Genomic DNA, 27,981 nt, shown 5'->3' on the forward strand with positions numbered 1-27,981 from the left:
CACTAATGGAAACTACTAATTGTGAGAGAAGATTTTATAACGTGTGTTGTGGAGTTTGGAAACTTATGTGACAATCATCTGGGGGAATTCTGAGAAGAAATCTAGAGACACTAACTTGGGTGCAGAACGGAATGTGTGTATTTGGCCATATTCATGTCTTGTGCTTAAAAGGGAGTGCGTGTGTTAATAAGAACATTATAGCTTAATATGTACTTTATAAACAATGGTAATCTTAAAATCTGTGTTTAATTGTTAAATTAAAGGGGCAGTAAAGGAATATGGTATCATAATCCAATGTTTTCATGTTTAGTCATTATTTTTCTTCTTGTTAAAACAAATTAGTGATCCTGTGAATCTGTTCCTCCACACTTCATAGAAATAGAAATCTACAATACAGAAGGAGGCCATTTGGCCCAAAGTTACCAAGGCAGTGGGGTGGGTGGGGGATGTTGAGGTCAATTCTCCAGGGTCACTAGCTCCAGCCTAGATTCCTGATGGTATGTTGAATCAAATGTGAGTGCCAAATCTGATTTCTTACCAGGTGTCAAATCTGTTGCAAGTCACCTACCCACAGCACTGTCCAGATCACGTACTCAGAGTGGGCAAGAACTTGATCAGAACTAACTTAAATGCGTCTGAATACAATTAGATAGCTGAAAGTCTGAATCAATGGCCTCCTGAAAAGCCCCTGCCCCAGCAGGAAGTCACACAGGTGCCAATTAGTCCTGATCCTGACAATCAGGGACCAGGTGCCATGGACTCAGAGAGAGAGTGGGGGGTGGGGGGCCAAGAAAGTAAGGACTGCTTCCAATTGTGCCCATGGACCTCTCTGCCACTGCCAAGCTGCTGAAGGGAGACCATCAAGGGAACAGTGGGTTAGGGAGAGGCTGACTCCAGGCTCTCCCTTGTTGTTGCCCTGCAAAATGTGAAAATCACTCAGAATGGTGATTTCAGGCATCTTTTTTTATTATTGTCTGTGTTCTATGAAACCTTTGAATTGGCCTGGTTGCGTGAAATCCCCGAACATATGGAAGTCTTCAAAATCATAGCAGCTCTATTCTACAATTGGGATTGCCCTCAATTGATTTCAGAAGCCCTAAGCGGTACCAGAGCTTTTTGCTGTGACTTGAGTGACAGGAGCTGTCAGTTTCACAAGGAAGATTTCCTTGCTTTCTCTCATAAGGACCAAAGAACTGCTTTGATTGACAGCTCCAGAGCAGATTAAAGAGTGGATTAGCTGAAGTCTGTTTACACAAGGAATTGATAGTTTATTAACTGCTAAAAGCTTTTCTGATTGGCAGCTCTAGGGCAGATCAAACCATTCACTGTTGATACAATCAGTTCACGCTCCATTAAGCCTGAAGTGCTTCCTCTTTTCACACTTGTTCTTCTGGCCCCACTTCTTAGCACTGCAGTTCCCCCCATCCCCACCCCAAATCTCTAAATCTTCCTAGAAAATAGATATGCTTTCTAATACTACTTGTTCTCCCAATGCCTTTTTTTCTTCTAGCCTGCAAAGCTTTTCACTGAATCCACGAGCTTCAGGTCATCTCTTTTTTCTTTCATTGTTTGTGTTTTACTCTGCTAAGCTTCAAGAAAGTTAAAGATTATTTATTAGTCATAAGTAAGGCTTACATTAACACTGCAATGAAGTTTCTGTGAAATTCCCCTAGTCACCACAGTCCAGTGCCTGTTCGGGTCAGTGCACTGAACTACCATGTTTTTCAGAATGTGGGATGAAACCAGAGCACCTGGAAGAAACCCGGCCAGATACAGAGCTGGGCTTTTTATCTTTAAAATAGGAGGAGGCCGAGAGAAGATTTAACTGAAGTATATAAAATAATGAGGGGGCCTTGACAGAGTGAAAATGGAAGGACCAATTTCGAAAAAGTAGAGCAGTCGCCTGGGGCATAAATGAAAAGTAATTGGATGTGATCCTATTAAATAAATTCTAAGTGCCAAAGGAGGGGAAAACGAGAGAGAATCACACTACATTTTTCAGGGAGCCACAAGTCACAATCTTATGGCCCTTAGTGCAACAAATAAGCCCAGATGTGTTTCTCACCAGATAACTGGGAACACTACCACCTGGAGGTTCCCCTCTAAATCACTTGCCATTCTGACTTGGAAATATTTCACTGTTCCTTCTCTGTCGCAAGGTCAAAATCCTGGAATTCCCTCCCTAACAACACTGTGGGTGTAACTTCACTTCAGGGACTGAAGCTGTTCAAGAAGGCAACTAACCACCACCTTCTGAAGGGCGAATAAGGATGGGCAATAAATGCTGGCCTAGCCTGCAGCCACATACTGTAAATAGATTTTTAAAATCTTGAACAGTTTTTCCTGAACAGTCTAATTCTTGTACACCATCCTTCAAATTATTTTTTAAGTTTTGTGACAACTGAGATAGTTGAGTTGAGAATATGGTGCTCGAGTTTTTTTTGAACAGGGGCAATGTAATTAGAATATATAGAATCCTAAAATCCGTATGGTGCAGAAGGAGGCCATTCAGCCCATCAAGCCTGCACCAACTCAACTACTCACCCAGGATCAACCCCTGCCCATCCTATCCCCGTAACCTCATGCATTTACCCCACTAATCCTACACATCTTGGATACTAATGGTCAATCTATCATGGCCAATCCACCTAAACTGTACATCTTTGGAGTGTGGGAAGAAACCGGAGCACCCGGAGGAAACCCATGCAGACACAGGGCTGGGGTTTTTAACTTTAAGACAGGAGGAGGCTGAGAGAAGATTTAACGGAAGTACATAAAATAACGAGGGGGCCTTGACAGAGTGGAAATGGAAGGACCAATTTCGAAAAAGGAGAGCAGTCATAAGAACATAAGAACATAAGAAATAGGAGCAGGAGTAGGCCATCTGGCCCTTCGAGCCTGCCCCGCCATTCAATAAGATCATGGCTGATCTGTCGTGGCTCAGTTCCACTTTCCCGCCCTCTCCCCATAACCCTTAATCCCCTCTCTTATCAAAAACCCATCAACCCGCTTCTTAAAAATATTTAGCGAGGCAGCCTCCACCACTTCAACGGGCAGAGAATTCCAGAGATTCACCACCCTTTGAGTGAAGAAGTTCCTCCTCAACTCCGTTCTGAACCGCCCCCCCTTTATCTTGAGGCTGTGCCCCCTAGTCCTACTGTCTTTTTTGAGCGGGAAGAGTCTTTCCACCTCTATCCTATCCATCCCATTCATCATCTTATACGTCTCAATGAGATCTCCCCTCATTCTTCTAAACTCTAACGAGTACAAGCCTAGTTTATTCAGCCTCTCCTCATAGCTCAACCCCCTCAACTCCGGTATCAGCCTAGTAAACCTCCTCTGCACTCCCTCCAAGGCCAAAATATCCTTGCGCAGGTGCGGCGCCCAAAACTGCACACAGTACTCCAGCTGCGGCCTCACCAATGCCCTATACAGCTGCAGCAAGACCTCCCTACTTTTATATTCAATTCCCCTCGCTATGAAGGCCAGCATCCCATTCGCCTTCCTGACCACCTGCTGCACCTGCAGGCTGGGTTTTTGCGACTCATGCACAAGGACCCCGAGGTCCCTCTGCACCGTCGCCTGCTGCAGTTTTTCGCCACGTAAGTAATAGTCCTTCCTACCATTCTTCCTACCAAAGTGGACCACCTCACACTTGCCAACATTAAATTCCATTTGCCATTTCCTGGCCCATTCGCCCAGCCTATCTAGATCCTTCTGCAGACTCTCCACACCCTCCGCACAATTTGCCTTTCCCCCAATCTTGGTGTCATCAGCAAATTTCGACACCCTACACTCGGTTCCCTCCTCCAGATCATCTATATAAATGGTAAATAGCTGAGGCCCCAGCCACCGAGGCATAAATGAAAAGTAATTGGGTGCGATACCATTAAATAAATTCTAAGTGCCAAAAGAGGGGAAAACGAGAGAGAATCACACTACTTTTTCAGGAAGTTGCAAGTCACAATCTTAAGGTTGAAACTGAATCCGGATCCCTGATGGTGGAAGTCTCACAGCATCAGTTAAAGTCCAACAGGTTTATTTGTTATGCCGCCATGCCACTCATTGCGGGTTAATTTTGGAAATAGCGATGGTCTTTTTGACTCGACAAAAATCCAAAAGGCTCTTTCTGGTCATTTTTGTAATCTCCTGATTTTCATTTTAAAACTTATGATTCTCCTTCAACACGAGGACAGGAATATTGTCACTTACAGTTTAGACTCCAGAGACCGTATGATTAATCTTCACACATTGGAAATAAGTATAATTTGTGATTTTTTATTTCTGGGATATTGTCGGCTCTGCTCGATCTGAAAGTCCACGTGCAGCTGACGTTTGCTGGGCTCCTCCTCGCGCTCGGGATATTTTCAAACTGGTTCCAGAATTCCAGCGCCAACTGTCAATCGGCCCGGCCTTCCAGGCAGAAACTCCGCCCACACCCTGAGTAGCCTCGATTGGTTCCGCCCACAAGCCGCCCGGCCTCCCAGACAGAGAGATTCTCCCAATCTGCTCCGCCCACAACCCGGCCTGGCCTCGCATCCTCACCCTGGCCGGGCCCAGCCTCCTCACTCCGGCCGGGGCCCCGCCTCCTCACCCCGGCTCTTTTTGCCTTTCACTCTGTTATCTCTTCCCCCGCAGAAAGAGTAGAAATTCGCAGATCGCTCGCACTGTTGGTTCGCCTGCTGTTGGTTTCACGTTTCGGGTTGAAGGATGCACGTAAGAGCCGGGGTGGAGGGGGGATTATTGGGGTTTCACTGAGCCCAGCTTCAAGCGGGGCTGTCAACCTGATGGAAAAAAACACGATGTGGAAATGCCGGGTTGGACTGGGGGAAATACAGTAAGAAGTCTGACAACACTAGGTTAGAGTCTAACAAGTTTATTTGATAGTAAACTCACTAGCTTTCAGGCTTTGCCCCTTCGTCAGGTGAGTGGAGAGTTCTGGTGACAAACGGAGCATATAAAAGCACACACAGTTTAAAGAATACTGATTAGAATGCAAGTCTTTACAGCTAATCAATTCTTAAAGGTGCAGACAATGTGAGTGGAGGTAGCATTAAGCATATGTTAAAGAGATGTGTATTGTCACTAGACAGACAGTAAGTGAGATTTTACAAGCCCAGGCACGTCATGGGGGTTACAGATAGTGTGATATGAACCCATGATTTATTGTAAGAAGCCTCACAACACCAGGTTGAAGTCCAAGATTCCAGTTGAGGCCATCCTCATGTGTGCGGAACTTGGCTAGCTTTCGGAGTGCTGCTCCTTCGTTAGGTAAGTGGATAGGTAGACTTGACTACCTGTAAAGACTCGTATTCCAACCATTATTTTGTAAATTGAGTTTGTGTCATTAAATGCCCTGTTTATCAACAGAACTCCCATTTACTTGGTGAAGGAGCAGCGCACTGAAAGCTAGTGGCTTTTGCTACCAAATAAACCTGTTGGACTTTAACCTGGTGTTGTGAGGCTTCTTACAATAAATCTTATATCAGGCTTCATTAGGGGCCTAGGTCCTGAGAAGGCCAAAAATTTCCAAGATATTAGAATTTAAGTTTGAACTTCGGTTTTTAAATATTAACAAAACAAATCAACGAAACAGTTGAGAAGGTTGCTCTAGTAATACTGGCACCAGAGGATCCCAGTTCCAAACTGGTAAATAAAGACCAGTTATGAGCAGGTAATCCAGTAAAAGTGGCAAAATTGCTAGTATTATATGTATTTACCATGGAGTGCTGTTGTGTGCACCACATGGCTGGACACTCTTACTGAAAATCTGGTAGGGTCTTCTTAGATATTGTAACGATTCATGTAGAGACCAACGTAACTTCTAAAAATATGTTGATTTTTCCAGTGACATTTTCAAAGAAAGTTCCTTCACTCTATCTTCTACGCATAATCAAACAAACCTCCAGTAGCAAAGCACCCTGTGGAAACTCCTTGCTCTTTAACTATTACTATTATTACATCAAACTGGCAATCTATACTGACCAGCTTGCTAATTAACCCCAAAACAGTCATTTTCTTCTCACACAAAAACAGAAAATGTCAGCAGGTCTGACAGCATCTATGGGGGCAGAATATAGCCAACGTTTCGAGTCTGGATGACCCTGCAGTTCCCAAGTCCTCTGTGCTGAAACTTACATCGTGCTTTCAATATGTTTTGACCTGGGCATCTATTTCCATGACAGCCAAATCACATGGGCTTGTATCCAGTCAGAATTCATAGAAGGCCACAGCCCTCTCTGCAAATGACTCCATTTTACCTTGAGTTGAAGGCGACACTTTAAAACAACGATCTTATCAACTCCAGAGGTTCTAATCATAATCTTTCGAATTTTATCAATGTGATATGTTTACCTTTAGTGGGAGAATTCTTTAATGGTGCCTGATTTTCTTAAAAAACTTAAAAATTACTTGAGATTAAACTCGCAAAAGCAAGGTCTCTGCTCAAGACGTAACTAAAATTTATTTAAAGACATGAAAATCATACAAGACAAACAAAATTCCCTTCCAATTTGATTTTCAAATTTGCTGACTTCACCACTATAGTGGGTTGGATCTCAAACAATGACGATGCAGAGTACAGGAATGAGATAGAAAATCTTGTGAACTGGTGCGGCAACAATAATTTCTCCCTCAATGTCAACAAAATGGAGATTGTCATCGACTTCAGGAAGCTTAAAAGAGAACATGTCCCTGTCTACATCAATGGGGATGAAGTAGAAAGGGTTGAGAGCTTCAAGTTTTTAGGTGTCCAGATCACCAACAATCTATCCTGGTCCCCCCCATGCCGACACTATAGTTAAGAAAGCCTACCGATGCCTCTACTTTCTCAGAAGACTAAGGAAATTTGACATGTCAGCTACAACGCTGATCAACTTTTACAGATGCACCATAGAAAGCATTCTTTCTGATTGTATCACAGCTTGGTTTGGCTCCTGCTCTGTCCAAGACTGCAAGGAACTACAAAAGGTCATGAATGTAGCCCAATCCATCATGCAAACCAGCCTTCCATCCATTGACTCTGTCTACACTTTCCGCTGCCTCAGCAAAGCAGCCAGCGTAATTAAAGACTGCACGCACCCTGGATGCTCTCTCTTCCACCTTCTTCCATTGGAAAAAAGATGCAAAAGTCTGAGGTCACGTACCAACTGACTCAAGAACAGCTTCTTCACTGCTGCTGTCAGATATTTGAATGACCTACCTTATATTAAGTTGATCTTTCTCTACACCCTAGCTGTGACTGTAACACCACATTCTGCACTGTGTCATTTCCTTCTCTACGTACGTTATGCTTTGTCTGCATAGCGTGCAAGGAACAATACTTTTAGAACATAAGAACATAAGAAATAGGAGCAGGAGTAGGCCATCTAGCCCTTCGAGCCTGCCCCGCCATTCAATAAGATCATGGCTGATCTGTCGTGGCTCAGTTCCACATTCCCACCCTCTCCCCATAACCCTTAATCCCCTCTCTTATCAAAAGCCCATCAACCCACGTCTTAAAAATATTTAGCGAGGTAGCCTCCACCACTTCAACGGGCAGAGAATTCCAGAGATTCACCACCCTTTGAGTAAAGAAGTTCTTCCTCAACTCCGTTCTAAACCGCCCCCCCCTTTATATTGAGGCTGTGCCCCCTAGTCCTATTATCCTTTCTGAGCAGGAAAAGTCTCTCCACCTCTATCCTATCCATCCCTTTCATCATCTTATACATCTCAATGAGATCTCCCCTCATTCTTCTAAACTCTAACGAGTACAAGCCTAGTTTATTCAGCCTCTCCTCATAGCTGAACCCCCTCAACTCCAGCATCAGCCTAGTAAACCTCCTCTGCACTCCCTCCAAGGCCAAAATATCCTTGCGTAAGTACGGCGCCCAAAACTGCACACAGTACTCCAACTGCGGCCTCACCAATGCCCTATACAGCTGCAGCAAGACCTCCCTACTTTTATATTCAATCCCCCTCGCTATGAAGGCCAGCATCCCATTCGCCTTCCTGATCACCTGCTGCACCTGCAAGCTGGGTTTTTGTGACTCATGCACAAGGACCCTGAGGTCCCTCTGCACCGTCGCCTGCTGCAGTTTTTCGCCACGTAAGTAATAATCCTTCCTACCATTATTCCTACCAAAGTGGACCACCTCACACTTGCCAACATTAAATTCCATTTGCCATTTCCTGGCCCATTCGCCCAGCCTATCTAGATCCTTCTGTAGACTCTCCACACCCTCCGCACAATTTGCCTTTCCTCCAATCTTGGTGTCATCAGCAAATTTCGACACCCTACACTCAGTTCCCTCCTCCATATCATCTATATAAATGGTAAATAGCTGAGGCCCCAGCACCGACCCCTGAGGCACTCCACTAGTCACCATCCGCCAATCCGAATAGCACCCATTGACCCCCACTCTCTGCCTCCTATTTGACAACCAATCCTCTATCCACGCTAACACCCTGCCCCCAACTCCCTGTCCCCTGACCTTCTGCAATAACCTCCTGTGAGGTACCTTGTCAAACGCCTTCTGAAAATCCATTTCATTGTATGTTAATACATGTGACAATAATAAATCAAATCGAATCAAAACATTAACCTACAACCATTGGAAGGTCTTCAGATAGTCAAATAACCCTGGGTCAGTGCTACAAGACCCCTCCAAAGATCTAAGGCACTGAACCAAAGTACATTACCTTCTGCTATCTAAGGTACTCCTTCTAATTGGCTTAGATTCAATTTCATTTCATATTTCAATCATGACAGATTCCTCAGCCAATTGCAGTGAGCTACTTCACATAATGATATTTTATTAGTACTAGATTTCTTCCCTCTGGCAAGACTCATTTCCTTGTTGCTATGTTGTGAAGGATGTCTGTATCCTAATACCATTCCCACAGGCATATTGCCAAAACAATCTGATAGCATCTCTCCTGGGCCCATAAAAAGACACACTCTATGTCCTGGACAATAGGCACCTTATTATTTTGACACTTCATGTTTCAGTAACTGTTCTGAAATCAAAACTATAATGTATATTCTGCTGATTAATGGATTCATGCTACTGAACTTCTGAATTCCTATAATCATTTCTGCAGCGCTCGCATTTTGAATGAGATGAACAAATATACATTAAATATACTTGATATGTTAAAATATATCATTTAATATTTAAATATATGGATACTTAATATTTAAAAACCATATTTCATTTATCTTAATTCTGTTTTTGCATTCACATATGAGCAAACCGTTAACATTATCTCGTTCAGTAATAATCATCTTAACCCTTTCCCTCCAAGCTATCACTAAAAACTAAAAATTTGCGTTTGGATCTGCTAGCTGACTCAAAACCCCTTCCAATTGCCCATACTTAAGGTATCCTCCAATCAACTGTACTTGTAACTTAATTCTTGCTCTAATTGAAATAAGGCTGGTAAGGATTTATCAAGCCACTGTTTACTCTGCCTGTTCACTTTAAGTAGAGTGGCCATGCAATGTGCCTTAAATGCTGCTGTCTTTGTGAATATATCCAATGGTGTTTATTTTTGAACAATTCTGTTACAAATGAATTTTTGATTAATGCTTACATTAGTGGTCCAGCTGTTATTCCAACCCATTAAAAAACATTGAAAGGTACTGCCACCTGAGTTTAAAAACTAGCATGAAGGTGCTGTAGATTTAGCTTCATTGTATGGATAAAGTATTACACTGGGAAGAACAAAAATAACTCAAAGCCAGAAATGCCTAAAGCAAAATAGAAGACAACAAAGATGTATTATTACGACATCTTTCATAACCCCAAGATGTCTCACTAGTGCTTTACAGCCAATAAAACACTTCTGAAATTAAGTCAAAATCATAATAAATGTAACAGATAATCATTTTATAGCTCACTCCTATAAACATCAATAAAATAAATGACCAGATCATCTGTTTTACTGACTGAGGCAAACTGGAGAATGCTCCTTCTCTTCTTTGAAGTAGTGCTGTATGGATTGTATGGATAAAAAATTACATTGGGAAGAACTAAAATAGTTCAAAGCCAAAAATGCCTAACGCAAAGTGGAAAGCAACAAAAATGTATTAATACAGCATCTTTGAGTGGGCAAATGGGAGTTTGGTTTAGTGTCTCTTCCAAAAAAGACAGCATTTCTTCCAGTAAAGCACAGAAGTCCCAGCTTGTCATTGGACTTGAATTCAACATATCCTGATTCAGATACAAGAGTGCTACCATTGAGCCAGGACTGATATCGATTCCCTGGCTATCTGAACAACTGCAGAATGCAACTTGACTGGTAGAAATTGAAGGAATTATTCCACAATGCATTATTAATCAATTTTCCATTATCTTTCTTATTTACTTTGTGATTTCCAATAAGATTATAGAATCAGATCAGGGTCGGAAGTATGGGGCTGGTATAGATTTTGCGGTCTCCGCTTTTGTGATCACCTACAACCCCATAACCCTCCAAGATGTCTACACTTATTTACTTGTTACTTCTTGAACATCCCTGCTTTTAATCACTTTACCATTGGTGGCTAAGCCTTGAGTTGCCTGGATCCTAAAATAAGAACATAAGAAATAGGAGCAGGAGTAGGCCATCTAGCCCTTCGAGCCTGCCCCACCATTCAATAAGATCATGGCTGATCTGTCGTGGCTCAGTTCCACATTCCCGCCCTCTCCCCATAACCCTTAATCCCCTCTCTTATCAAAAACCCATCAACCCGCGTCTTAAAAATATTTAGCGAGGCAGCCTCCACCACTTCAACGGGCAGAGAATTCCAGAGATTCACCACCCTTTGAGTGAAGAAGTTCCTCCTCAACTCCGTTCTAAACCGCCCCCCCTTTATCTTGAGGCTGTGCCCCCTAGTCCTACTGTCCTTTCTGAGCGGGAAGAGTCTCTCCACCTCTATCCTATCCATCCCATTCATCATCTTATACGTCTCAATGAGATCTCCCCTCATTCTTCTAAACTCTAACGACTACAAGCCTAATTTATTCAGCCTCTCCTCATAGCTCAACCCCCTCAACTCTGGCATCAGCCTAGTAAACCTCCTCTGCACTCCCTCCAAGGCCAAAACATCCTTGCATAAGTACGGTGCCCAAAACTGCACACAGTACTCCAGCTGCGGCCTCACCAATGCCCTATACAGCCGCAGCAAGACCTCCCTACTTTTATATTCAATCCCCCTCGCGATGAAGGCCAGCATCCCATTCGCCTTCCTGACCACCTGCTGCACCTGCAAGCTGGGTTTTTGCGACTCATGCACAAGGACCCCGAGGTCCCTCTGCACTGTCGCCTGCTGCAGTTTTTCGCCACGTAAGTAATAATCCTTCCTACCATTATTCCTACCATAGTGGACCACCTCACACTTGCCAACATTAAACTCCATTTGCCATTTCCTGGCCCATTCGCCCAGCCTATCTAGATCCTTCTGTAGACTCTCCACACCCTCCGCACAATTTGCCTTTCCTCCAATCTTGGTGTCATCAGCAAATTTCGACACCCTACACTCGGTTCCCTCCTCCAGATCATCTGTATAAGTGGTAAATAGCTGAGGCCCCAGCACCGACCCCTGGGGCACTCCACTATCTTAAACTCCTCTGTCTCACCTTTAAGGCACTGCTTAAGACTTACCTCTTTGGCTTTTGCCATCTGAACTAATATCTCCTTATGCGATTTGGCGTCGCTTTTTAAAAATTCTTTCATCAGATGTGCACATCACTGACAAGGCTTGCATTTGTTGCTCATGTTTGTCCTTACTACACAATTCCCATAGTATTTATATGGCTGATCTAGTTCAGTTTCTTATCAATGGCAACCTCTAGAATATTGGTGATAGTAGACTCAGCAATGCAAATCAATTCCATGGAAAAAATATTAGATTCTTTCTTGATGGAGATGTTAATCGTCTGGTACCTGCCATGATCAGCCTAAGCCTGAATGCTGTCCAGATCTTGCTGCATATGGTTAGTATCTGAAGAGTTGTAAATGGCACTGAACACTGCAATAACCAGCAAACATCTCCATCCTGCTCCTGTGAAGTGCCTTACCACATTTTATTGTGTTAATGGTGCAGTATAGGTTCTTCCCTTTCCCTCAAGTCTAGAAAGGCATTCTTGCCTTTACCTAAGCTTTCATTTCTTGTGACTCATGAATTATATCTGCTGGAGTGCTCTCTACCTCATCGACTGGTCACCATCACAAATTACATTCTGTGTGACCAACTCTTTTACTTTCTGACTCCAAGTTGCAAGTTTGATTACAACATTTAAAACAATCAAAACGTTTGCTAACTGAATGTTGGCAATGTTGAGGTCAACTTTGAATTTCAATATTCTCCGAGTCAAATTCACTAAAAATAGATGATTGGATCATGTGACTAACTACTGGCTGTTCATAAAATATGCGATGCACAGTTTGCCACATTTTGCTTTATATCAACAGTAACAATACTTCAGACTTCATCATGGGTCATAAAGTGCGATGTGAATCCTGTGGACATGAAGCGGACTACCTATTTTTAAATGTCACATCTTGTTAAAAATGTGTCTATTGTATAGTGAAAGTAAATGAAAGCTTCCATTGCAAGCGATACACTAAAATAATAACCAATATAAGGGCTTAAACAGGAGGTTTTCTAATTACTTTCCTCATGATGCAGGTGATAAGCAAGAATTTTCCACATTAAACAGAGTGAACAGTTGAATGAGGTGTTGATTCAACAGGACACATAACTCCAATTGAGTTTGAAAATGTGATTTTTTTTTTCCCCATAGGCTTACAGATACACTTGTAAAAGTCAAAAATGTATTGTTGGACAGAAGGCACACTGTGAGCTACAACACAGAGTAAAAGGATCAACAAAATACAAATTAATTTTTTGTTGCAGCGTTCAAAGAAGCTGATAAACTCTGTACACAATTGTGTCGATGATGCACTGGATGGACTCGTGGCCTGCAATGTTGGAATGCATCTGCTGCAGGGACATCGGATAGTAATCAGGTCTGACCTGAAGAACATCAAAGGGAAAGTGGCCTTGCTGTCTGGAGGAGGATCGGGTCATGAACCTGCTCATGCAGGTAATGTTACTCGGGCTTGATTCCAGTAGATTTCTGGAAGATTTTTAACCCTTTGGCTAATCATTGATCACGATGCTGGATAGAACATTCTGGTTGAGTTGCAATTGAGTCATGAGGTCTTGGCCTCAATCTCCCAAAGTCTGAAACATTAGAGACTGTTGTTGTGTTAAAGATGCCTCTCATCTACTGTTAAATTAAGGCCTTCTCTATCTGTGAAGGTGAAAGATCCCTTGATTCAGTTTTTTGTTGAGAGTGGATGAGGGCAATGCAGTGGGCTTTCAAAAGTGCCATATTTTAGTCTTGTCTTTTTGTGAACTTGAACCCTGTGGAATAAAATGGGCAGTAACAAAATGGATAGTAAATCAGCAAAGAGATAGAAAGCAGATTTATGGTGAATGGTGTATTTCAGAATGGAGTTCCCCAAAGTTTAGTCCCTGGACCACTGCTTTTGATGAATATTAATGACTTTGACTTGTAGATTCAGGGCATTACTTCAAAATTTACATTGAAAAACCAGGGAAGAGCATAGTAACGAACTTCATGAGGACATAGACAGGTTTTTGGAATGGGCAAATAAATGGCAGATGGAATTCTGGCCTCAGGTCACTGTCTGTGCGGAGTTGCACTTTCTCCCTGTATGTGTGTGGGTTTCCACTGGGTGCTGTGGTTTCTTACCACAGCCCAAAGATGTGCGGGCTAGGTTTATTGACCATACTAAATTGCCCCCTAGTGTCAGAGGGATTAGCAGGAGAAATGTGTAGGGTTACAGGAATAGGGCCTGGGTGGGATTGTGGACAGTACAGATTTGATGGGCTGAATGGCCTCCTTCTGGACTGTAGGAATTCTGTGATTCTGTGATCCTATGATACAACACAGAAAAGTAAAGATACATTTTGGTAGGAAGAATGAGGAAACATGATACATACCAAATGGGATCATTTCAAAAGGGGTGCAAGGGAGACCTGAGGGTGTATGTGCACAGATCTTTGAAGCTCAACCAATCCAGCCAAGTGACATTACCCCAAATGAGCCTCCACTCTTCATTCTCATGGAACACTTGTCAGTATGAATCTCTATTCCCTTCTTCAATTGCTCATCTAACTTCCTCTTTAATGTATTTTTTTTTGCCTCAACTACTTCCTGGTTAGTGAGTCCATACTTCCATCACTCTGCTTTTTTTTGAATTCCCAGTTTGATTCCTCATTGAATATCTTATATTGATGGTCTCCAGTTTTGCTCTTCCCACAAAACAAAAATACTCTCTTTCTGCTGTTAAAACCTTCCATAATTGCAAAAATCTTTTAAAGGTGACTCGTCAACCTTTCCTTTTCAAGAGAAAAGAGGGCATGCCTGTTTATCCTTCCTTGAGATTTCATTCTTGTAAATCTTTTTTGCACACTCTCCAGTGCCCCATATTTTCTTTACTCAGAGGGTAGTAAGGGCGTGGAATGCCCTGCTTGCAGCAGTAGTGGACTTGCCAACTTTAAGGGCATTCAAATTGTCATTGGATAAACATATGGATAATATTGGAATAGTTTAGGTTAAAGGGTCACTAGATTGGTTCCACTGGTCAGCGCTACATCGAGGGCCGAAGGGCCTGTACTGTGCTGTAATGTTCTATGTTCTATGTTCTATATCCTTTTTTAATTTGGTAACAAAATTGTGCACAACTCAAAGTGTGGTCTAACCAAGGTTCATTACACATTTCGAATAACTTTACTACTTTTCAATTCATCAGATTAATGTTCGTTTTAATTACGTTATTGCCTTATTGACCTGCATCGCAACATGTCATGATTTGTGTATTTGTTTATCCCAGATTCCTTTGCTCCTCTATCTTGTTTAGATTCTGAGGCCAATTCTTTCCAGGCCCACAGGGCTGTGAGGTAATTTAGAAAGAGGAGGTTCAGGTCAGCTCATTGGTGCGTTTTGCATCCAACTGCTTTTACAGAGATGGATTAGTAGGTTCAACAGAGCTTACCTGGCAGTGGCAGGAATCCAACTAAAGATGATAATAAACCACTGGTCTTCAATTTTGCAGGCTGCAAGCAGGCAGGTCATTGTAGCCACTTTGTGGAGACTGATGCTTCCTTTATTGTTTGTCCTGCTGCAGTGCAAACTTCCCTCCCACTGAAAGTGCCTTAAAGCTGCGCTACTGCTCCTGTGATGGCCAGGCATCACTCTCACTGCAAAGGCAGCCAGCAGCCCTGAATGTTGTCCTTGCACTTGAACTCAGCTGCCATCCTTGATTGGTTGCGTCTCCTGGAGATGTCTTCTAATTGCTGCCTCTGGGAAGGCCACATCCATTGTTCCACCATGGACATTTTTAGGTTCCCGTTTTGGAATTCACATTAATGTTGGGAACATGATCCATTCAGCCCTTAGTTTCACAGTAATATGTAATTTCTTTATTTTTTTGAGCAGAATATCTGACATTTAACCATGTTGAAATTAATTTGCTAATTATATGCCCATTTTTCAAGTTTATTAATGTCTGGTAATTTATTGTACTCCTCCTCACTGTTGGCTATCCCACCCAATTTAGTTTCCTCCTCAAATTTAGAAATTATATCTTTGATTCCAAAAGTCTAAATTATCAATATAAGTTGCGAACAGCTGTGCTTCCAACACTGTTCCCACTTCCCAGCTTCTTCCACTCTGAATAGCCACCCTTCACCCGTACTTTCTGCTTTCAGCTAGCCAGTTTTTCACTCTGCTAATTGTCTCTGATTCTATATACTTTGATTTCATTCATTTGTTGATATTATTAATTCCTATTGGAGTTCTAGATCTGTTTCATACATTGCATTAGTTTTGCTTGCACTCTCTGTTACTGTGTCAAAGTGTTGAATGAGGTTAACTAATCTCCTTGGAGGGGATGTAGAAGGTAGTCATGGGAGAATGTGAACTCAATGAAAATACACTGAAGACTACAGATGAATGGAGAAACATGTATTTGAAATTCACATAATTCCGTGTGATGTGTGAGCGCCGGTAGAAAGACCATTCTCATCAGCGTTTTGTGTTTTATGAACAACACAGAAGAATGAGCGAGTCACAATAGTTTTTTTACACTAATGATGAGGCCACAGTTGGAGTATTGTCTGTAGTTTTGCACATTCCATTCATGAAAAGACTTGAAAGTTGTTCCACTGGAGCAACAAAAAAAATGGAGATTTAGGAGAGTTAGGAATGAGGAGTTATCAGTTTGAAGTTCTAATTGAAAGTGGAAAGAGAGAGAGATAACTCAGAGCATTTTATTAAATGAGAAAATTGTAGTAACAGTGATAAGGCAAGGGATGGAGTCAACTGGGCACTGAACTAGGTGACTTCAATGTTCCTGTAATTGATCTGGAGAAAATCCTGGCTGATCTATGATTTTATATAGGATGAGGTCACTTGATGCTGGTGGTGCTGGAATTGAGGATGCTAAGGAGAGATTGTCAGCATAAATGTGGAAGCTGAGTCCCAGTCTCTGGATAATATCACCAAGAGGCAACATGAAAGTAAGTAAAATTAAGAGCCAAGGCATGAGAAAAGAATCAATTATAAGATTTGCCAGCACCATTGTAACCAATAGGAGTGGAACTAAATGGGAGTAGTCCTCAGAATTGGACTACAGAATAGAGGCACTAAGGATAGTTTGCCCAATACTACATTGAAATGTGATCACAGACATATAGTAATCAAAATTTCAGTAGAAGCTTCTGGTAACTTAATTGGTGTGGCGATTGTCCCTTTAAAGGCAGCACAACTTATCATTTAAGTTCACGCATTAGGAATGAGCAGAGCTAAATTTGCAGTCACTATCACTTTGGAAATGAATTAAGACTGCTGACATACATGAAGACGTGTCCAAACAGAAATCAATGTTGGAGGAAAGAGAATTAGAGGAATAAAGAAGAAATGGGTTCAAGGTTTTATTATTTTATTCAAAAAGTGCCATGGGCTTTCTAATGTTCCTTTTTCCCCTTTCTAGGATATGTTGGAGTTGGGATGTTGACCGGTGCCATTGCAGGAGATGTCTTCACTTCTCCACCAACTGGAAGTATCTCAGCTGCGATCCGAACCATGGACAGAGCAGGAGCAAGTATGACCTTATGTAAAATATGGCTGGCACAGCAGTTAGCACTGCTGCCTCACAGCACCAGGGACCCAGGTTCAATTCCAGCCATGGGTCACCGGTCTGTGTGGAGTTTACACTTTCTCCCCATGTCTGTATGGGTTTCCTCTGAGCGGTCCAGTTTTCTCCCACAGTCCAAAGCTGGCTGGTTAGTTGGATTGCCCATGCTCAATTGACCCTAACATCAAGGGAATTAGCAGATTAAATATGTAGGGTTATGGGAATAGGGCCTGGGTGGGATTGTGGTCGGTGCAGCCTCGATGAGCCAAATGGTCTCCTCCTGTACTGTAGCGATTCTGTGATTCTATGAAAATATGAAACTACAGAACAGAGTGTGAGAAACTGTATTGGTGTTGCCATCTCCATGAATTGTTTTCGGTTAAGCAAATTTTGGATGTGGTTGATTTTTTTTTCAGTCACCATGTTTGAATATATTTACCCCATCTGTTTTAAGACATAGGTCCAGGAATACTTTCTCAGCTAACCAGCAGCTGGCGTACTCCTGGGCCTCTGTGGTTACAGAGAATGAGTTACTCCAGTGATTTAAAAATGAAGTTAAATTCCAAGTTACCATGACTCTTTTCAGCACAATGAAACTTGAATGGAGCTCTCTGGATCTAGATAGGCTGGGCGAATGGGCCAGGAACTGGCAAATGGAATTTAATGTTGGCAAGTGCGAGGTGGTCCACTTTGGTAGGAATAATGGTAGAAAGGACTATTACTTACGTGGCGAAAAACTGCAGCAGGCAACGGTGCAGAGGGACCTCGGGGTCCTTGTGCATGAATCGCAAAAACCCAGCCTGCAGGTGCAGCAGGTGGTCAGGAAGGCGAATGGGATGCTGGCCTTCATAGCGAGGGGGATTGAATATAAAAGTAGGGAGGTCTTGCTGCAGCTGTATAGGGCACTGGTGAGGCCGCAGCTGGAGTACTGTGTGCAGTTTTGGTCGCCGCACTTATGCAAGGATATTTTGGCCTTGGAGGGAGTGCAGAGGAGGTTTACTAGGCTGATGTCGGAGTTGAGGGGGTCGAGCTATGAGGAGAGGCTGAATAAACTGGGCTTGTACTCGTTAGAGTTTAGAAGAATGAGGGGAGATCTCATTGAGACATATAAGATGATGAATGGGATGGATAGGATAGAGTTGGAGAGACTCTTCCTGCTCAGAAAGGACAGTAGGACTAGGGGGCACAGCCTCAAGATAAAGGGGGGGCAGTTTAGAACGGAGTTGAGGAGGAACTTCTTCACTCAAAGGGTGGTGAATCTCTGGAATTCTCTGCCCGTTGAAGTGGTGGAGGCTGCCTCGCTAAATATTTTTTAAGACGCGGGTTGATGGGTTTTTGATAAGCGAGGGGATTAAGGGTTATGGGGAGAGGGCGGGAAAGTGGAACTGAGCCACGACAGATCAGCCATGATCTTATTGAATGGCGGGGCAGGCTCGAAGGGCTAGATGGCCTACTCCTGCTCCTATTTCTTGTTATTTCTTATGTTCTTATGTATTAAATACTTGTAACGAATATCTAGTTCATGGTTCATGTTAATATTTTAGAGATAATGTTTTGTTCTGGGAAGATTAACGTTTAAATGCAGAAATTGGGATAAATGTAACTAAAGCAGCTTGGAATCCATATACGTAAACTGTTGAGGCCATGTTGACTTGGGATTAACAGCTAGGAAAGTACGAGCCATCAACAGCAGGTAGGTTTACTTAGCTGGAGAAATTATAAAGTTGGGGCAATTGATTAGAGATCAGTTTAGGGGTAGACCAAAGGAGGCTATGTAAGAAACATAAGAAATAGGAGCAGGAGTAGGCCGTCTAGTCCTTCGAGCCTGCCCCGCCATTCAACAAGATCGTGGCTGATCTGAAGTGGCTCAGTTCCACTTTACCGTGTTCTCCCCATAACCCTTAATCCCCTTGCCTACCAAAAACCTATCTACCCGTGTCTTAAATATATTTAGCGAGGAAGCCTCAACCACTTCAACGGGCAGAGAACTTCAGAGATTCACCACCCTTTGAGTGAAGAAGTTCCTCCTCAACTCTGTTCTAAACTGGCCCCCCCCTTATCTTGAGGCTGTGCCCTCTAGTCCTGCTGTCCTTTCTGAGCAGGAAGAACTTCTCCACCTCTACCCTATCCATCCCTTTCATCATCTTATACGTCTCAATGAGATCTCACCTCATCCTTCTAAACTCTAACGAATACAAGCCCAGTCTATTCAGCCTCTCCTCATAGCTCAACCCCCTCAATTCCGGTATCAGCCTAGTGAACCTCGTCTGCACTCCCTCCAAGGCCAAAATATCCTTGCGCAGGTGCGGCGACCAAAACTGCACACGGTACTCTAGCTGCGGCCTCACCAGTGCCCTGTACAGTTGCAGCAAGACCTCCCTACTTTTATATTCAATCCCCCTCGCTATAAAAGCCAGCATCCCATTTGCCTTCCTGACCACCTGCTGCACCTGTAGGCTGGGTTTTTGCGACTCATGCACAAGGACCCCCAGGTCCCTCTGCACCGTAGCATGCTGCAGCTTTTCGTCCTGTAAGTAGTAGTCCTTCCTACTATTATTCCTACCAAAGTGGATAACCTCACACTTGCCAACATTGTATTCCATCTGCCAGGTCCTCGCCCACTCGCTCAGCCTATCTAGATCCTTCTACAGACTTTCCACACCCTCCGCACAATTTGCCGTTCCACCAATCTTTGTGTCATCAGCAAATTTCAACACCTTACACTCGGTTCCCTCCTCCAGATCATCTATATAAATGGTAAATAGCTGAGGCCCCAGCACCGACCCCTGGGGCAGTCCACTAGTCACCAACCGCCAATCCGAATAGCACCCATTGACCCCTACTCTCTGCCTCCTATTTGACAGCCAATCCCCTATCCACGCTAACACCCTACCCCCAACTCCATGCCCCCTAACCTTCTGTAACAACCTTTTGTGCGGCACCTTATCAAACGCCTTCTGAAAATCGAGAAACACCATATCCACCGGTTCCCCTCTATCCACCGCACTAGACACACCCTCATAGAATTCCAATAAATTCGTCAGACACGACTTCCCCTTAACGAAACTGTGCTGCGTCTGCTCTATCAAACAATTCTTCTCAAGATGCCTTGCTAGTTTCTCCTTGATTACACATTCAAGCATTTTTCCTACAACAGACGTTAAACTAACTGGCCTATAATTCCCTGCCTTTTGCCTGCCACCCTTTTTAAACAGCGGCGTAACATTAGCCGTTTTCCAATCTTCCGGCACTTCCCCGGAATCCAGCGAGGTTTGGAAAATAATCACCAAGGCGATTATTACGGAATATTATTATTACTATTATTATTATGTGTTATGGAAATGGATGGAACTCAAGAAGCTTCTCATGTTTGAGTTTATCAGTGTGTTTGCTGTGAGAGCTATGACGTAGAGATGTAGATTCACCTGAAAAGGAGCAATGCTCTAAAAGCTCGTGATTCCAAATAAACCTGTTGGACTTTAACCTGGTGTTGTGGGACTTCTTACTTTGCTGTGAAAATGTGTATTCTGCAGCCTGGGAGGAGCTTAAGTGGAAAGCGTGCAACTGTTTGCAAGCTCCAGGCAGTTAGGACACAGAAAAGCCTGGGAACCATTCAGTGCAACTGAGAGTTGCAGTTTTTAAAAATTTCTTTACAGGAAGTGGACGTTGCTGACTGGGCCATAATTTTGGATCTTGAATGCTTGAATCCGTCATCAAAGAAGAAATAGCGAGGCACCTGGAGAGGAATGGTTTGATAGAGCGGGCGCAGCACTGATTCGTTAAGGGGAAGTTGGGTTTGATGAATTTATTGGATTTCTATGAGGATGTGACTAGTGCGGTAGAGGGGAACTGGTGGATGTGGTGTTTCTCGATTTTCAAAAGGCGTTTGATAAGGTGCCTCACAAAAGGTTGCTTCAGAAGGTTAGGGTGCATGGAGTTGGGCGTAAGGTGTTGGCGTGGATAGAGGATTGGTTGTCTAATAGGAGGCAGAGAGTTGGTAACAGTGGGTGCTATTCTGATTGGTGGTTGGTGACTAGTGGAGTGCCACAGGGATCGGTGCTGGGGCCTCAGCTATTTACCATTTATATAGATGATCTGGAGGAGGGGGCTGAGTGTAGGTTGACAAAATTTGCTGATGATACGAAGATGAGTGGAAAAGCAAATTGCGCGGAGGGTGTGGAAAGTCTGCAGAGGGACCTGGATAGGCTGAGCGAGTGGGCGAGGATCTAGCAGATGGAGTACAATGTTAGTAAGTGTGAGGTTATCCACTTTGGCAGAAATAATAGGAGGGATTACTATTTAAAGGGCGAAAAGCTGCAGCATGCTACAGTGCAGAGGGACCTGGGAGTCCTTGTGCATGAGTCGCAAAAACCCTGTCTGCAGGTGCAGCAGGTGATCAAGAAGGCGATTGGTATGCTGGCTTTTATAGCGAGGGGGATAGAATATAAAAGCAGGGAGGTCTTGCTGCAACTGTACAGGGCACTGTTGAGGCCACAGCTGGAGTACTGTGTGCAGTTTTGGTCGCCGCACTTGCGCAAGGATATTTTGGCCTTGGAGGGAGTGCAGAGGAGGTTCACTAGGCTGATACCGGAGATGAGGGGGTCGGACTATGAAGAGAGACTAAATAGACTGGGTCTGTACTTGTTGGAGTTTAGAAGGATGAGGGGGGATCTTATAGAGATGTATAAGATAATGAAAGAGATGGAAAGGGTAGAGGTAGAGAGATTCTTCCTGCTCAGAAAGGACAGCAGGACTAGAGGGCACAGCCTCAAGATAAGGGGGGAGGTAGTTTAGAATGGAGTTGAGGAGGAACTTCTTCACTCAAAGGGTGGTGAATCTCTGGAATTCTCTGCCCATTGAAGTGGTGGAGGCTACCTCGCTAAATATATTTAAGTCACGGGTAGATAGGTTTTTGACAGAGAAGGGAATTAAGGGTTATGGGGAGAGAGCGGGAAAGTGGAGCTGATCCACTTCGGATCAGCCATGATCTTATTGAATGGCGGGGCAGGCTCAAAGGGCTAGATGGCCTACTCCTGCTCCTATTTCTTCTGTTCTTATGATCTTGAGTGATTTACAGCTCGAAGAGTAGCTCTGAGGAGCAGAGAAGGTGGAAGAAGGACGCTTGTTCAATGCTGGAGGCAGTTAATTCCCTGGGAGCAATTTATAGTTTGTTGCAGCTGGGAGACTGAAGTTCAGAGAAACCTAGTGCTAGTTTAGTGAAGCTAGCTGTCTGCGAAGGAGTTCCAAGTGCACCAGTATTTAGAGATGGGAGCGCAGCTTTGTGAATTCCTGTGGAACGCAGTCCCAGGAAAGTGGATTAAACCATTGGAAGGTGAAAGGTTGTTGAAACAGTGCAAGTTGGTCCAACTTTTGACAGAATTCAGAGGCTGCTAGACCTTTAAAAAATGAGAGTTCATGGCATCTTGAGGGAGACAGAAATTTAGCATAATCTTATGACCCATGGTGGTCACTGACATCTGGTTGCTGAGACATCTGTGGAATCTGCCCTGGTTGCTTGTTTTCCATTTAACGTGCAGTGTGGTATGTTCGACCACAGTTTGCTTATTAATTCATAGTTATCACATGTTAAATCTGAATGTTAGCGTATAAGATAGGTAATGTAAATTATTTTCCTTTTCTGACTTTGCATAGTAATGATTATTTAGCTTGTTTAAAACCATAGAAGCTTGAGGTGCCATTCTCCTAGTGAATAACTAGGGATTTCAAAATTTGCCTACTTTAGACAAAATGTTACTGGTCCCTAGCCACATTGTAACATACACCAAAAGCTCTCAGATAACCTTCTAGCCTTAAACATTTTAACATATAAAAACTGTGCGGAATGCATTGTGTTCATCTTCTGTTTTGCACTGTGCATTCCGTCCACTTATCAGGAGTGTGTATAATGGATGCTCCAGTTGTATTGGTACTCTTTAAGGACTTTTAGGTGTTTTTTATTTCCAGTTTTGAAGCATGCTTTCAGGACTGGCTTTTGTCATTATTCTCTGTAATAACATTTTCCGAATAGTTATTCAGAAACATAGGAACTGGAGTAGGCTATTGAACCCATCAAGCTATTCTGTACTTCAATTACAGGGACGATAGCTGATCTGTATTTTAACTCCATTTACATGCCTTAGTTCCATAATTCTTAATACAGTCTCCTAACAATATATATCAATTTCAGTTTTGAAATTTTCAACTGAGATCCTGTCTGGCTTCTTGGGTGGATGTAAAATATCCAATGGCACTATTTTGCAGAAGAGCAGAGAATCTTTCCCAAGTATCCTACTTAATGTTTATCTATCAATCAACATCCAAAAATAAATTGTATTGTCATTATCACATTGCTATTTGTAGGAGCTTTTTCTATACCCAAATTAGTTGTTGTGTTTCTTACTCACAGAAGTGACGACACTTCAAGAGCACTTCATTAGCTGTAGGGAGCTTTGAAATGTTGATTGTGGAAGGCACTATACAAATGCAAGGCCTTTATTTTCTATTTTATCAAATCCCTTTGTCATCTCAAGCACCCTTGAATTTTCCATATTCAAGACAATGCAAGTGTAGTTATGCAACCTATCCTCATTTAAGTCTCTTAACCTTTCTAATGAATCTGCCCTGTACCTTTTCCAAGGGCAATATAACCTTCATGAGGTTTGAGTGCAGTACTCCAGTTCAGATTTAACTAAAGCTCTGAACAGCTTGAGCATAACTTCTATCCAATAATATTCCAGCCCACTCAACATAATGGCCAACATTCATTCCATTTGAATTATTTTTGTAATTGTCAACCAGCTTTTTGTGATGGCTGTACTAGGATCCCTAGTGTTTCTGCTCATCCACAGTTCCTAGATTGTCACTATTGACCAAAGTTGTTTACTAGTATATGTAGAACTCTTGTCATTTACAGGGATGTACAAATCTTATATTTTACCAAATACAGCATTAAAACCACCCAGTGTTTGTCAATAGTTTTGTCATTTCATAGTTTTACCCAGTCTTTTGTAGTTAATTTCTGCCTTGTATAGAAGTCAGCCTTACCCAAGTTTAAAATCTTAACTTATCCTTCTCACTTTCAAACCTAGTATGGAATATAATTATTATTATTGGCTAGCTGTTCCTTACTCTTGGATTATTTACTGGGTCAGGCTTGTTACTGGATCTGAGATGGTTTGTTTCTTCATTGCTTTAAATTTCAAGGAACCTTTCTGATACAACAGCACACAATGCTTACATGGCACTTAAATAGTTGATTTTATTCCTGCTGAAACATCAGAAAGCCAACCATAATTCAATTATTTGGAAGGTATCAGTTAAACATGAAAGTTGAAAAAAAGGAGACATGTAAAATGAACTTTAATTTGATTTGGGGAATGAGACATCCAGATGAAGAATTGAAATTGTAGAAAATGGAAGAAAGCAAGCTAGGAAGGTCAGCAAGTACCATTATTTTTATTTATTGGACGTGGGCATTGCTAGCATTTATTGCCCATCATAATTGCCCTTGAGAAAGTTGTGATGAACCACCTTCTTGAATTGCTCGAGTCTTTGTGTTGTTACACCCAGAATCCAGGATTTTGATCCAATAACCATGAAGGAACAACACCATTCCACCAACTATGGCTACATTTCACGGTGTGTTTAACTCAGAGTAACAGGGGAGATCTGGCTTCATGGGGTTAGGCTCAGCAGGGATCCAGTTCAGGATACATGCCTTCTGCGGCAAGAGTAATTGTAAGAACTTGAACCATTGGTATGACAGTAAAGGTCTGAGGCAATCAACTTTCTACCACCACACTCTTCCAGGCCTGTATCAATTGCATATCAGCCAATGGACAAGCAAGCAATATTTTACAGTCACTACTTGATCACCTTTTTTTTCTCTGGAACAATGCCCATTTTTTGATTATGTTTTTGTGAAGAGTTTTGGGACATTGTAACTCCTTTAATTAAATAATGTCTAGTCTGGGTGATTAATTTGGTCAATAGTTAGATTCAAAAAAAACAATTTGACACTTTCTGTTTAAAATGTTTTATTTGTGCTTTCTCCAGCTGGTGTGCTACTGATTGTGAAGAACTACACAGGGGATCGACTAAACTTTGGCTTAGCTCTAGAGGAGGCAAAAGCAGAGGGAATCACTGTGGAGATGGTCATTGTAGCTGATGACTGTGCCTTCACCACACATAAGAAAGCTGGGAGGAGGGGTCTGTGTGGTACAATCCTCATACACAAAGTAAGTCTGATATATAAAATTACTGAGGTGAAGGACTGGAAATGTGATGTTTTACAGGGAGATCAGCGTCATACAATTACCACTAAGACTGACAGTAAAAGAAAGTCGCAGGCCCAGCTGGTGTCCATTCCTGCATAGAAAGACTCTCCAGTTGTCTGGATGAGTGCAGCTCCAACAACACTCAAGAAGCTCAATGCCATTTAGTTCAATTGATTGGCAACCCTTCCACAAACATTCATTCCTTCTACTACTAACACACCTTGGCAACAGTGTGTGCCATCTACAATGACGAAGGGCAATGTAGGCTAACAGGTGTGTTCTCATAAGTGGCCCTCCTCAGTAGGCTGTAATATTGAAATCGGATTGTTCACTAACTATGATCCCAAAAATGAGATTAAATACATTAATATGCACTGAATATTTCATTCATGAGCTATAGAAAATGCTTACTTATTTATACGTTAATAGAACTCTTATCAAATGGTAAAAACAAAATAAATATTTACACTTTGGACGCAGAGGGAGCACAAGCCTTTTGCAGTCAATGTAATGTGTAGTCAGCATGATTGCCCTTGATTTACGTGGTATGAATTCAGTCATACCAGTATGAAAAAGATTATGTGGGTGGAAATCAGCAGAATGTGGCAACTCTGTGCTTGGGCAACAGTCAACAAAATCTCCTATGGGCCACACTCAGAACCCAGATAGCTGCATGGGCCTTCCAGATCACAGGTTGCCTGCCATGATCTACAAAATGCACTGCAGTAGAAGGACAAGGGCAGTAGACAAGGGAATATGACTATCTGGAAGTCTCTCCCCACACGCACACACACCACCATTCTCCCGCCCCGGCCCCCGAGTCACTCACCATCTTGACTTGGAAATATATCTCTGTTCCTTCAATGTCACTGGGTTAAATGTCTGGAACCCCCTCCCTAACAGCACTGTAGGTGTACCTACACCACAGATACTGCAGTAGTCCACCTTCTCAAGGGCAATTAGGTTGGCAATGAATGCTGGCCTAGCCAGCAATGCCCACATTCTGTGAATAAATAATATAAAAAAGAAATAGCTGAGGCACCGATTGTAATTTTTCAAAATATTGTGTTAACAGGAATTTTCAAAGAACTGGGGGATGGTGAACATTATACCTTTGCTCAAAGATAGAAAATGATAAGCCATTTATTCATAACAAGGGCATAGATAGACTCCTTGGCCACAAAGTAGAGCTCCATGGCATTTATAGTTTCAGTGCTATGGATATGGTTCTAGTATCAAAATGGCAAACATGCTGTGTGTGCACATTTCAAAGTGCATGTACTGGAAATATGCTGAACAGGCAGCTTGTGATACAGTCAGGATTTAATGCTGATTTGACGCCAGAATTGTAGCTTTCAGCCTCGCTAGATGCCCTCTGGTAAACACGCATCTGGATATAAGTTCAGCAGCAGGAAGGACTTCCATATCAGTGCTGTTTAAACAGATCAACAACTAACTTTCAGGTTAACTGTTGATCAATCTTGACTGGCATTGCCTGAGTGTGCAGAAGTGCTGGGAGCTTTCTAGTGCTGTTTAAAGTTGGTGAAATTGTCAGGGAGAGATATAACACATGATTCTAGTCAGGTCCCTTGTTCACAGTCATGGATGCTATAGTTATAACCCCTCATCATCTGCAACGTGAAAGAGATAAAACACAGGCTGACAATGTTAGAAATTCAGGTCCCTTTAAGAGTAAACAAAGCCATGCTTCAAAATGAACTGAGAGCAGGTGATACTTACTGAAACCTGTATTTAAGAGATGGGGTTTTCCCCCAATAGGAGATCGCTACTGGACAGAGAGAGGATCCAGAAGGGAATTGCAGAAACTAATATTTATACTAAACTGTAGTATTGCAATAAAACATTTGTGAATCATTAAAATGCCTTTTCTGCCTCATCTGGTAAATGAATATTCACCCGTAAACTACAGACAAGATGGAAGAGACGAGCTGCTCATAGGCCTTATCCATCTAGGATGCTAAGGGAGTTTTTCTACTTCCACTTACCCAGGAGCAAGCTGTTCTTCTTCTCCATTTTATGAAGAATGCATTGTTTTTTGATGTAAAAGGTTATCACCAAATTTGTGCTTTTGGACGTGTTTATTTCTGTCTGAGGCATTCATGCATTTAATGAAAAAGCGATCGCCTTTACCTGCCATTAATTTTTAGACATAGAAATAAAGGGACTATGCACCTGTAACTCTCCATAATATTCCCCTTGCAAATTTCACTTCCACAAGCAGTGGAAATTAGGCCTACACTTCAAGTTACAGAGCTTGTCCGTGAATACTTGATTTCACATTTCCGAATCATTCATGAACTGAGATAGTTAGGAACAGTGTCCACTTTATTAAAAATGGGATTAGCATACATCGTATGACAGTAATGATTGTAGGAGAGAAAGCTTGACTTGCTGCAAACAAAATGCAGATTTCCTAGGCGATATTCACTTAAGTAAGCTTGAAGCTGCACCACCTGCTGCCTGCAATTGATATTTTCTGAAAATATCCCCA

The 27,981-nt window shown here is 42.5% G+C and overlaps 1 protein-coding gene across 5 annotated transcripts in view; it reads left to right on the top strand.

Annotated features, from left to right (window-relative positions):
- The first annotated feature begins 4,232 nt into the window (after positions 1-4,232).
- The window catches only part of tkfc (triokinase/FMN cyclase), a 72,079-nt gene continuing 48,330 nt past the window's right edge, over positions 4,233-27,981 (top strand). For 2 of the 5 annotated variants that reach the window (XR_013886819.1, XM_080190436.1), the window contains exons 1-4: positions 4,234-4,716; positions 12,881-13,070; positions 17,050-17,160; positions 25,249-25,430. Coding sequence is in view for 4 of the 5 variants with exons in the window: in XM_080190436.1 (XP_080046562.1) it covers positions 4,711-4,716; positions 12,881-13,070; positions 17,050-17,160; positions 25,249-25,430 (489 nt within the window). In the remaining variant the exon portion in view is untranslated. Of the gene's footprint in view, positions 4,717-4,766; positions 4,860-12,880; positions 13,071-17,049; positions 17,161-25,248; positions 25,431-27,981 lie in introns of those variants that run through there. The other 3 variants (XM_080190433.1, XM_080190434.1, XM_080190437.1) reach the window with 3 other exon arrangements.

Source organism: Carcharhinus amblyrhynchos, chromosome 6 (assembly GCF_965287045.1).
Source record: "Carcharhinus amblyrhynchos chromosome 6, sCarAmb.v2.hapA, whole genome shotgun sequence".
Taxonomy (NCBI): Eukaryota; Metazoa; Chordata; class Chondrichthyes; order Carcharhiniformes; family Carcharhinidae; genus Carcharhinus; species Carcharhinus amblyrhynchos.